The sequence below is a fragment of the Rhineura floridana genome, chromosome 15, assembly GCF_030035675.1.
Source record: "Rhineura floridana isolate rRhiFlo1 chromosome 15, rRhiFlo1.hap2, whole genome shotgun sequence".
NCBI classification, from domain to species: domain Eukaryota; kingdom Metazoa; phylum Chordata; class Lepidosauria; order Squamata; family Rhineuridae; genus Rhineura; species Rhineura floridana.
Window position 1 is genome coordinate 33747835 of NC_084494.1, and position 12615 is coordinate 33760449.

Here is a 12615-nt window from a genome sequence, read left to right on the forward strand (position 1 = left end):
CGATCACTATTTGCTTAAATTTAATCTAGTAATCTCCTGTTCTCTATCTGTTAACGAGAAAATCACCAAACTGATTCGCCCAAAAAGGCTCTTAGAACCAGCTACTTTTGTAGCTAAACTTAAAGAGTTTCCTGCCCCGAAAAGTGAGGACTCAATTGAAACCTTAGTTAACTCTTGGAATGATTCAATGACCCAAACAATTGATGCTATCGCTCCCCTTTGCCCTTTTACGTGCTCTCGAGCTAAATCATCTCCCTGGTTCACTAAAGAATTGTTAACAATGAAACGCACTTTTAGAGGATTGGAACGCCGATGGCGAAAATCCCGGGCTTTAACTGACCAGATTTGTGCGAAAAATTACTTAAAGACTTATATAGCAGTGAGACGATCAGCTCAAAGAACTTTTTATTCTGCTGCTATTACTTCCGCTGACAATCAACCTAAAGAACTTTATCGGATTGTTAACTCTCTTTTAAACCCGAAGCGCCGCGAGAACACTGTTGATCATTCCCAGATTCGATGTCAAGAGTTTGCTACCTTTTTCCATGATAAGGTCGCACAGATTCGTTCCTCATTGGACACTAATCCTGTTGCAGATCTGCAGACTGTTCCTCCTGATACCACTGACCCCATTATATTGGATTCTTTTCAATTTACTTCTCCAGACGATATTGACAAACTACTGAGTGGGATGAGACCTACGTCCTGCCCTCTTGACCCTTGCCCTTCCTGGCTTATAAAACAATCTAGGAAGGACCTGGCCAATTGGATCTGTCTGATAATTAATGTCTCCATAAAAGAAGGTTCTCTCCCCAACTGTCTAAAAGAAGCCACGATTGTTCCTCTTTTAAAAAAATCTTCTTTAAACCCTTCCAATTTTGATAATTTCCGTCCAGCCTCCAACTTACCGTTCTTAAGCAAAATCATTGAACGAGCTATTTTTAATCAACTTCAATGTTTCGTAAATGATAACAACCTTTTTGACCCTCTACAATCCAGTTTTAGACCGGGATATGGGACTGAAACGGCCCTAGTTGCATTAGTCGATGACCTCAGAATAGCATTAGATAAAGGGAATGTTTCTCTACTGATTCTTCTCGATTTATCGGCGGCCTTTGACACTATTGACCATACTATTCTCCTTGACCGCCTCTCAGGGATGGGAATACGAGGCACTGCGTTGCAATGGCTGCGCTCCTTCCTGGAAGGCAGATCTCAGAGAGTTCGCCTCAGAAACTTTTATTCCGACTCCTTGCCTTTGCAATATGGAGTCCCTCAGGGTTCAGTACTATCACCTCTTTTATTCAATATATACATGAAACCGCTCGGAGAGATTATACGTAAGTTTGGAGTTCGCTTTCATCAATATGCGGACGATACCCAACTTTATTTTTCTTTTCCCCCCAATGCCAAAGAGGCTATCCAACCTTTAAATCTATGTTTATCCGCAGTGATGTCTTGGATGCGTCTTAATAAATTGAAATTAAATCCAACTAAAACTGAAGTACTTTTAGTCAGTCGTAATCTGGATTTAGCAATTGAAAATCACCCAATACTGGATGGAATTACTTTGCCACTAAAGTCACAAGTCCGGAGCTTGGGCGTCCTCCTGGACTCAGCCTTGACTTTGGAGGCACAGGTCTCTGCAGTCTCCAGAAGTGCCTTTACCCAATTAAAATTAGTTCGTCAACTTTGCCCATTTCTGGAGACTGCTGATCTAGCTAAAGTGACCCATGCATTGATCACTTCTCGTCTAGATTATTGCAATTCTCTTTATATTGGGCTCCCCCAAAGAATACTGCAACAACTTAGAATGGTGCAAAGAGCATCAGTTTTAATGATAACAGGAGCTAACTGGCAAGCCCACACTACACCGCTCCTTCAACAACTTCATTGGCTGCCTGTTTCTTACCGGATACAATTTAAAATATTAACTTTAACTTTTAAAGCGCTACATGGTTTGGGCCCCTCTTATTTAGCTAACCAGATCTCTTCTTATGAACCCCCTCGGCTCTTGAGATCGGCCCTAGACTCGACCCTCACCATTCCTCCTTTTTCCCCGAATTCATCTGTCCAATGTTAGAAATAAGACGTTTTCTGTGATTGCCCCTACTTTATGGAATAATTTACCTCAAGAAATACGCCTTTCTTCTTCCCTTTTAATTTTTCGTCGGCAGCTGAAAACCTTTTTATTTTGTTCTGCTTTTAAATTGTGAGATACTGTTTTACTTTGTTGTTTAATATTAATTATTTTATGACTATTTTGTAAATGCTGCTCTGAATCCTTTGGAAAGAGAGCGGGGTAGAAATTTTTTAAATAAATAAATAATAAATAAATTTGCATGTATACATATAAATAAGCATATGCACATTTTATGCAAATTGGTGTCCTTTTTTTTTTTGCCAGTGTGTAAGTAGCAACCCTAATTAAAATAGCTGATCTTAAAATTACTTGTCTAGAAAGCATGCCCGCTGGCCTGGAAGTACTCTGCCTTTTTGTATGTATTTGTGTGTGAGAGAGATCTAGCTGTGGCTACCCAAGAGTATAGAAGTTGCATTCTGCACATGCTCAAAGACACACTCAACTGTGCAATTGAGACTTTGAGAGGTGCAGTGTGACAAAGTTTTAAAGAAATTATGTGTTCGATAAATACCCTATTTAAAGAAACTTTTCTCACCTTTCGATGAATTTAAATCAGAATTCTGAATCTTCAATTAACATTTTGCAAGGGGTGTGTAAACAAGAGAGAGAGAGAGAGAGTATCCCCTTCAAAAATACAGCTGAGGGTGATGTAAACAGTGGGTGGAATGAAATGAATAATTACCCATGATGACAGACTTTGTAGATGGGGATAAGAAAATGTGTCAGAAAGAGGTATTTTTTAGCAGAGGGCAAAGGCTAAATGTTCACAGGGACTTGTCTGCAAGTAAAACAAAATAGGAAACAGGAAGACAGATAAATTATTAGCATATTTTTTCATACCATACTTCCAAATGTTTTACATACATTATCTCAGCTAAACTTGCATGGTTGTCTTGGCAGGATGCAGAGACTTCCCTGCACATGTGGCAGAGCCGTGATGTTGTGGCAAAGCTTATGGTTGCAAATTTTCCAGGAAATCTCTCAAATTATCTCACTGGACCATTACTCCTAAATGCAAGCTTGCCCTCCTGTCAGTTTGGGGCAGGGGGTGGGTGTATGGGCTTCTCCACAGAGAACTCTCTCAGTGGCTATGTGTATGGAGATTGTGGGGCACTGGTAGCATGGATGGAAGGATATGTCAATTTCACTTCTCTCAGATTATCATTTTTCCCAACTTAAATTCAGTTCTTCACATTGCTGCAGCAATCTGCAATATATGTCTTTTTCTTCAGCATTATAGTGCAAATTTCTCCTAATACACACTTTTTATATGCAGTTTTGACCAATATGCATGTTTTTGCAAGCAATTTCTCCCAGTACAATGCATTTTATATGTTATTTTCACTAATATATTTTTTGTTATGCACACTTCCCCCTAATATAAGCTTTTTTTATAAACATTCTTTGGCTGGAATACTGCATGACAAAATTCAGACATGTGCAAATGTTCAAGGATGGCTGTGTTTCGGTTCTCATATTGTTTTGGAAAGTGCAAATGTGATAGATTTGGCTTTAAATGCATCTCAAATCAAATTTCTCTTCCATCCCTGGCTGGAAGGTGTTTGATCCATGTCAGCTCTGAGACTGGGCACGCACTCATCTGTGGCACCTAGCTCTTCTAGAGAAATTGGCCCACCCACCATGGCTTTCTAGAGCAGGGTGGAGAACTTCAGGCCTGGTGCCCAAATATAGCCCTCCAAACCTCTCTATTTGGCCCTTGGAACTCTTCCCCAGAAATGCTAGTGGCTGCTGGTGGCTCCATGTCAGTGGGGCAGTGGAATTCAAACTTGCAAACTTTCTTTAAAAATTCAGGTTAGAACCCGGAGTGGATTCCACTGCCCCACTGACATGGAGTCACCAGCCAGCACTGAGCAGTGCCCTCTCCCTAGGCCATGTCCCTAACCCATCCTGTTTTGCACAGTCATTAAGTGTTTTCCCCCCTCCCCTGGCTGGCATGTGCCTTGGAACTCTTGCCTGAAGGGAGGATAAAGAGGATCATGTGAGGGTATATAGACACTTGCGTGCTGTGCAAAGCTAAAATGTATGACCCTATTGCTCCATCGGCGTTTGTTTCTGGCCCACCCCACCCCTGGCATATAGCCCTGGAAGGATGGCCAGAAGGGAATGTTGCTCTCGGGCTGATAAACCTTGCCTACCCCTGCTTGGTCAAATCTGATACCTTCTGTGTCGTTCGGTTTCCCTTTATACCAGGGCTGAGCGATTTTTTTCCCTTTGGAGGACTGCAGTCTCTCGGGGGTAATCCATCAGGGGCTGTATGTTAGTGATGGGTGGAAATAGAGCTGCTTGTTTGTTTAAATGACAACCCACTTAATCAAAGGGCTCTCTAAGTGGCATCTAAATTTGTAGATAAAGCACAGCTAAAATCCCCCAAACAATAAAAAAGCAAATATACATTAATAATTATTGTTCAAACACAGATAAAATCAGTAAAACATTTACAATTAATGTAGGTAATTAGATTGTACGTCTGGGTAGGCTTGCTGAAATAAAAGAAAAAGAAAAGTTTTCAGCAGGTCTCTAGAACAATATAGTGAGGACATCTGTCTACTGTCAAAAGTAGGGAGATCCAAAGCACAGGTGCTGCCACACTAAAAGATTGACTCCTTGCAAATGCGGAATGAACATGATGTGTTGGTGGCGAAGCCTGGGAGAAAAGGGAATAATCTGGAATAAAAACTCTTTGTTCCTGGTTGTATGGGTTTGGGGAGAAATAAGGTTTTCCTTCAGCTGTCTGAGAGCACATTGGTACTAGGCTTCTGCCATGTATGCCTCTCTGTGTGGCACACTAAAGTCAGAAATGAATCAATTTTACTTGGTTGCTGGAACAGTAACTCTACTGGTTTGTTGTACTTTTTAAAATCAAAAATATTCTGTGTACTTATCTGAGAGCACTCTCATTAAATTTAGGGAGGTTACTCCTGTGTAGACTTACATAGGACTGACAATTCTAATCTGAGATAGCTATAGTGAAAACTAAAGCAGTATTGCTTACTTAATCCAGGACATGTTTGTCTATGGCTCTGCCCATGATTGGCTCTGCCCAGCATACCCCCCCCACAAATTTCTCCTGAAGGAATCTGACCCTTTAAAAAAAAAAGTTGCCAGACCTTCTTCACAGGGTCATTGTGAAGAATCAGTGGGAATGCCCCATATATGGTGCCGCTGTAGGAAAATAAAATAAACTTTCAGATCCAATTGTAGACTGACTGCCAAATGGACAGACGTTTATTGATAAGCAAGAACAGAATACTGGTGGCCATCAGGAGAGAGTGCCTAATGACAGTCAGCAAGTCTCTCTCCCCTGCCATGGATACATGGGGTTATATAGTCTCTGCAAGCAGCAAACAGCGCTTTCTATATATGGTAAGCAATGTACCTATTGGGGTGGGGTTATTCATACATGTGATGTATACCTTCAAGTTGACCCGCATCCCTTCCTAGAATTCTGGCTGGTACTGGTGTGTCCCGCAACAGTGCCCAGTTTTAATTAAATTCTTCTCTAACCACAGTTTCCCCTTTTCTTAGGAGTTAGCTGGCACAGCACAGTATTTCCCCATTTCCATCATAGCTAAACAAAATGTACCTTAATATTTTATTTATTTATTTGTTTGTTTGTTTGTTTCTTTTTTATTTATACCCCTTCCTTCCTTCCAGCAGAAGCCCAGGGCGGCAAACAGAAACACTAATAACCCTTTAAAACATCATAAAAAGACCTTAAAATACATTAAAACAAAACAACATTAAAAACATTAAAAAAAACCCTTTAAAAACATCTTTTTAAAAAGGTTAAAGATATTTAAAGGCATTAAAAGCAATTCTAACACAGACACAGCTTTTATGTAGCTTTTAAGCTCGGCCCTTGGCCTGTTAGGCCTCTCAGAGCATATTGGTTATTAATTTCCTTTATACTGATAGGGGGTGCGAGTCCAGCCTTCCACAATAAATTGAGATTCTTTGGAGGAGTACAAACGTAATTAACAACGATGATGGTAACAAAGTGTTTGCAAACACATGTATCATGCATGTATGTTTGTAAGGGAGCCAGGATTGACTGCAGCTCCCTGTTGCATGGCAACAAGTGCCTAAAATGAAAATGGTGGGGGAATATCTAAGAATAAAACACGTCCTTCAAAAAGTTTCGAAGGCGTAGTAAGAGATCTTCTTTCAGCACCAATGATAGCGGCAAAGCCAGCCATGTATTCATGTGCAGCTCAATCCCTCTAGCCCAAAACAGTATGGATCTCCTTCACTAGACCAAGGGTAGGGAACCCTTTCCTCTAAGTTGAGCTCATTATTCCATGTCCTGCACTCTGGGGCGATTGAGAAGAGATCCTGGCCCTATGCACAACCCACTGGACCCCTCCCCGTCATCCTTGTCTATCACTCCCAGACCACTGAGTCCCTCCCCTGGATCCCAGATCTCCTCCTCCAGCCAGTCCTGCCAAAGCTTCCTCGCAGGGCTCATGACGTCTCTGTGAAAAAGGCAAATGCCATGTTAGAGATCATTAGGAAAGGTACTGAAAATAAAGCTGCTGATATTGAGCTGCCTTTCTGCAAATCTACAGCACTGCGGAGTATGGAAGGCTGTGGGCTGTTTCGGTTGCCGCCTTTCAAAAGGAGATGGTAGAGCTGAAAACGGGGCAGAAAAGGTCAACCGAAATGATCAAGGGACTGGGACAACTCCCCCGCGAGGAAAGATTGCAGCAATTAGGGCTTTTTAGTTCAGGGGGAAAATGTGTAAGGGGGGAGGGGACATGATGGAGCTTTATAAAATGAGATATGGAGAAAGTGGATAGAGAGACATTTCTCTCCCTTTCCCCCGGTACTGGGATCCAGTGGGGTCATCCGATGATGATCATTGTCGGGAGATTCAGGACAGAGAAAAGGAAGAGCTTCATCAGTGCATTGTTAACCTGCGGAATTTGGCTCCCCTGAGATGTAGGGACGGCCACCAGCCTGGATGACTTTAAAAGAGGGTTAGACAACTTCATGGGGGATAAAGCTGTGAGTGGCTACAAGTCACCATGGCTATAAGGTCTCCATTGCTGGAGGCAATATGCCTTTGAATGCCAGGAGCCAGGGCTCTCCAAGTGTCATTGCTCGCATGTAACCTGCTTGTGGGTTTCCCGTTGGGGCATCTGGCTGGCCACTGTGAGAAGAGGGTGCTGGACTAGATAATCTTTTGGGCTCTTCCAGCAGCTGCAGGGCTCTTCTTGTGGCCTTATATGTTGTGAGAATATTTTGATAGGCAGTACGTTCTCTTTCTGTCCTTTAATCTCTTTCTGAGGAAGGCTTTTAATGCCCTCCCTCTCTCTTCTCTCCCCAATTTCTTCTCCTGTGCAGGAAATCCCTTTATGTGAAAATTGTGGATGTTGAAGAATATGAAAAAAAGGACAGCTTCTTCATAGAGCTGGGGCAGCCACGGTGGTTGAAACGGGGCATATCAGGTGAGTGAGGATGGGGTAAGGTAGGGAGAAGGGGACACAGGTGAGGCCGTGAGATTGGGGAGTGCTTTTTGGCCGTGTTATGGAGAATTTGGGGGTTGCTCAGATGTTTATTTGGGTGATGGTCAACAGTGGCAGTGGAGCATCCCAAGAAGACAACTTGCCATCCATGATCAGCTATAGCAGAGGTGAAGGACCTCAAGCCCGGAGGCCAAATGTGCCTCTCCAGGGCCACCCTATCTGCCCTTCAGAGCTGTCTCCAGGTCACACCCCTCACTGGCCCTGCGTTGCACCTCCCTTGAGTGTTTCTGCCTGGCTAGAATGTGTCATTGAGCTCTGATCTTGCCTCTTGCTTGGCTGGATGGGGGATAGAAAGGGGGCTGTGAGGGCATATAGAAACTAGCCTACTATACAAAAATGTACATGGGTTGCCCTCCCCATGGTTGCCTGTGGCCCCACCCACTGTTGGCATGCGGCCCTTGGAAGGTTGTTCAGAAGGGAATGTGGCCGTCAGGCTGAAAAATGGTCCTCAACCTTACCATGCAGCATACAGTGGGAAAGGAGATGTGTGTGTATGTTTGTGTGTGAGTAGGCATGCACAGTTCATGCCGTTGAAAGTCTAGCAGGCCTGATCAATGCCTCACTTGTGCTGACCATGCTGGAATATCACCCAGAATCCTTTGCAATGCCCAGTGGCTCCACAGCGATCGAGTTACTGTGGAAAGCAGTCCCTGAAAGTTGGAAGGCTTTTTGGACTGGATACACAGGAGGTCACTGGTGTTCTGGTACCGCTTTTGAAGGAGAGGGAGTTTTTGGCAAGGGCAGCCTTTATTTATTTTATTTAAAAATAATTTTATATTGCTTTTCATTTTTTTAAAATAAAAAATCACCAAGTAGTGTACAGCACATTGTAAAAACTGCATTAAAACCAAGATCGATACAATAACAACAATGAAAACAGTCGATCCAAAATAAACAGATTAAGAACAAATTGGAATTAATTGCCAGCAAAGGCTTGGGAGAATAAATGAGTTTTCAGCAAGCACTGAAATACGATCAGAGCAGGTGCTCGCTGCAGCTCAGAGGGAAAATATTTCCATAGCGAGGGTGGCTGGTGCCCACCGGGACTGGTAGGGCAGAAGGCAGGGAGGTCAACAGCAGGTGGGGCCAATGACAGGCGGAGCCAATTGACTGAACTGAGTTCTGCAAGGGCAATGCCGAGAACAAGAAGGACCAAGCCGACAACTGGGGCCACCCCTTGGACTGGTTGTAATCGAGAAGGCAGTCGGGTGGGGGCTGGCTGGAGGCAGATTGATGGGGCAGTTCCCCACTTGCTCTGCCTCCACTGAAGCCTCCTCCATCCTGTTCACTGCAAGACATGTTTCTGTAGACAATGGCACAATCAGGAGGGTCTTTCTAGCTGACCTCAGGGACCAAGCAGGATAGTATGGGAGAAAGCGTTCCCTGAGATTGCCTGGTCACGGGTTTTTAGTACAAGAATCTTAAAGCTAGTCAGGTAGCTTTTGCCTTGCTCTCTCTCTCTCTCTCTCTGTCTCTCTGTCTCTCTCTCTCTCTCTCTCTCTCTCTCTCTCTGTGTGTGTATGTGTGTGTGTGTGTGAGAGAGAGAGAGAGAGAAGCAGCTCATATTGGAAATTGCTATGAGAATCTCACCACTCTCTTCTGCAGCCTCATATCCGGTGATCTTGTATCAGATGTTGTGAAGACTCTTCATATCCTGGTCCCTGCCCATGTTCACTTTGCTTTGAGAGGGAAGATGCTCTTAGCATCCAAACATTTGCTCTTCCATTTGCAGTGCAAAATGGGACGCAGCCCTGCAAAAGATCTGGTTGATTCTTCTAATTGGTTTTATACTTGAAAACAGTGGCACCTGCTGGCTCCGTGTCAGTGGGGCAGTGGAATCTGCTCCAGGTTTTAGTCTGAACTTCCATGGAGCTGTCCAAGCTGAGCAGATTCCACTGCCCCACTGACACGGAGCCACCAGCCTCTGCTGCTTGTAAACTGCTTCGAACGCACACTGGCAATGAAGCCGTATATAAATTAATCTAAACAACAACGATAGCAATGGCTCCAGGATTTTGGAGAAGTCCTTGGGCGAAGCTCCAGCATAACCTGGAAGAGCAGAGGAGATTAAAAAAACCCAAAACACCTGCTCTGCTTGGGTATACAAATGGAAAACGATAGGGCCGTGGCTACAGCAGATCCTTTGATGGGCTTGGAGCCCCAGGATATCTCCAACCTCACCATGCTCTGGGGCCATTCCTGAGGTGCCTAGCAGTTGCTGAGAAGGGGAGGGTTGCTCTGAGCAGGAGGTTCCTGCTCTATTGCCTTGGGGGAGACATTCCATTTCCAGTTGGTTTGTTCCTTAGATCATGAATCTTTCTGTCTCTTTGCTGACAAACTGCATAATTTGCCTCTCTCCTTCTCTTTACTTCCTCGACGCAGCCCTTTTGCTCAATCAAGGTAAGATTTTCTCCTTTCCCTTTTCTTCATCTTCCAACCAGTTCTACCTCCACAAATCCAGCTCCCAAGGTCCATTCCCACCACCCTCACTGAATGTCTTACAGGCACAAATGAATGACATCAGAAACACTGTCAGAGTTCTTGACAGAGGGTGATGCTCTTGTCACAACCCAAGTCTGCTTCTTTCACTATCTATTTGTTCAGCATTTAAGTGCAGGACACTTATTGTGCCCATTGTATAGATGGAACAATTGAGCTACAAGTAACTGACAGCACAATCCTGTACTCAAAAGTAACTCCCATTGAGTTTAGTGGGACTTACTTTGCCCAAGTAAATGAATAAAGGATTGCAGCCTGAATCAGGACTTGTAAACCCGTTTTGCAGAGGCAGAAACTTTCTTATATGGCCTGGAAGCTGGGTTCTTGCTCAGTTTGCAAAAATAAAGTATGGAACTTCACTAGACATTTCCAAAAGTGTGGCATTTTGCGTAGTTTAAAGCAGCGGGGGGCAACTTGTTGGCCATCTAGATATTGTTGGATTCGAACTCCCATCAGCCATAGCCAGCATGACCAATGGTCAGCGATTATGGGAGCTGCAATTAAGCAACATCTGGAGGGTCACAGGTTCCCTGTCCGTAGTTTAAGGGAGGATTTTCCCCTCATGAAAGATTATAGAAAATGTTAAAGGATAGAAATACTACATTTTTAGCATGTGGCTCTGCTGTACACACATAATTGCAACATGTGCGATACCAGTACATGATTCTGGCAGTTTCCAGCTGCGTACAGCTCCCTGTGCACGTTAAGAATACATACATAAACTGCCTTGCTGGAATCAGACCAAAAGATCCTACTTGTCCATCTTTCTGTTTCCAGAAGATGTCTCTAGAATCTCACAAGTAGGACATTGAAGGTGATGTTTTTATTGTTTGTCCTCAGCATCTGGTATGCAAAGATATATTGCCTCTAATCATGGAGGTTCCATTACTACTAGTTATTTGTAGACCTGTCCTCCAGGGGTTATCTAACCCCAATGCTTGTCCCAATGTAATGGATGAAGCATGGATCTTAATGTAATGCATCCGAGGCATAAATCCAAGTGGACTTGTGCTGTTGGTAGTGGGCGCACTTGCAAAGCTGAGAAACTGTCACAGGCACCACATGGACCACTACACTTGAGCCAAGCACATACTGCAGCCCAGTGGCAGCTGGTGGCTCCGTGTCAGTGGGGCAGAGGAATCCACTCTGGGTTTTTCAGTCTGAACTTTCAAGGAGCTGAAGCACCTGGGCAGCTCCTTGAAAGTTCAGACTAAAACCTCGAGTGGATTCCACTGGCCCACTGACATGGAACCACCTGCCACCACTGATGAAGCTTATTCTGTTGGCTACAATAGAATGCTTGTTTCAGGCTCAGTTTCAGTAGGGAAGGGGTTGGGAAGAGACCCTGCGGGCACCAGGAAAGGTCTCTGTTGGCACATGGGCACCCACAGGTGCCACGTTGGCAGCCTCTGGACTAAAACAAGCAAATGGCCTTAGCAGAAGTTGCCACCTCACCACTTGCCTGGGGCAGCCTACTCATTCCTCCCTCTCTTTCTTACTCAGAGGGTCCAATTCTGAGTCAGTGGATTCTCACTCTGTGGCATATGAACAGTTTAACACCTTCCACTTTCCATCCCACCCAGCCTCTTGTCCTGAGTGGCATGACTCGGGGCCCACAAGCATCCACAGCAAAAACCTCTCACCCCATTTTTCCACAATAGCAACAGAGCAATGGTTCCCAAAATGTTTGCCCACAGACCACTTGAAATTCTCTGAGCATCTTAGTGGACCATTTTGTGATTTTTCTGCTTGATGCAGCAGCTGTAATGTGCTCTGCTAGATGCTGCATGATTTTTAATTGTAATCTTATTGCTTCTTTCATTTCTTGCGTATTGTGTTTTATTTCACAATAAATTGTGTTCAGATAATGCAATTCAAATAACTGAATTCAAAATACAAAAGAAGAAATCAAATAAAAAATAAAAAATACAACTAAAAATCAATATGAATATTCAGGGCAATGGATGTTCTGTCTCCCGTCTTCAACCACAAATCCACGGACATGCTGCGGACCACCTGAATGAAGCTCACAGGCCACTGGTGGCCCATGGACCACAGTTTGGGAACCCCTGGAGTAGAGCAAAACAAGAATGCTTGTTAATCAAAACAAGAATGCTGTTTAAGCTGATGATTTTTCTCAGGGAGGGTTTTGAACATCCAGAACTTTGCCTAGACCAAAGTTGTGGAGAATTTGGATAGAGGCTGCCCCTCTCGCAGAATATCCAAAGAATTTCATGGGAAACCAAAAGAATTAGCAAAAGAATTGCAAGCAATCAGCAAAGGATGTGAAATGTGTTCCACAGTTCCATTAGGTCACCCTTGGGCTTGATTTTGAACCAGATTTAGAGGTTCCTGTCTGGACAAAACATCTGAGGGATGTCGAGGAAAGCTAAAATAGTTTCATGAAAACTTGCCAAAAACAATTCT

General features: G+C 43.8%; 1 protein-coding gene across 5 annotated transcripts in view; it reads left to right on the forward strand.

The window, feature by feature from the left end:
* The window catches only part of SLC8A2 (solute carrier family 8 member A2), a 73820-nt gene that overhangs the window by 47849 nt on the left and 13356 nt on the right, over window positions 1–12615 (forward strand). For 3 of the 5 annotated variants that reach the window (XM_061596529.1, XM_061596530.1, XM_061596531.1), the window contains exon 2: window positions 7508–7611. In XM_061596529.1, coding sequence (XP_061452513.1) covers window positions 7508–7611 — 104 coding nt within the window. Of the gene's footprint in view, window positions 1–7507; window positions 7612–10071; window positions 10090–12615 lie in introns of all 5 variants that reach the window. The other 2 variants (XM_061596527.1, XM_061596528.1) reach the window with 1 other exon arrangement.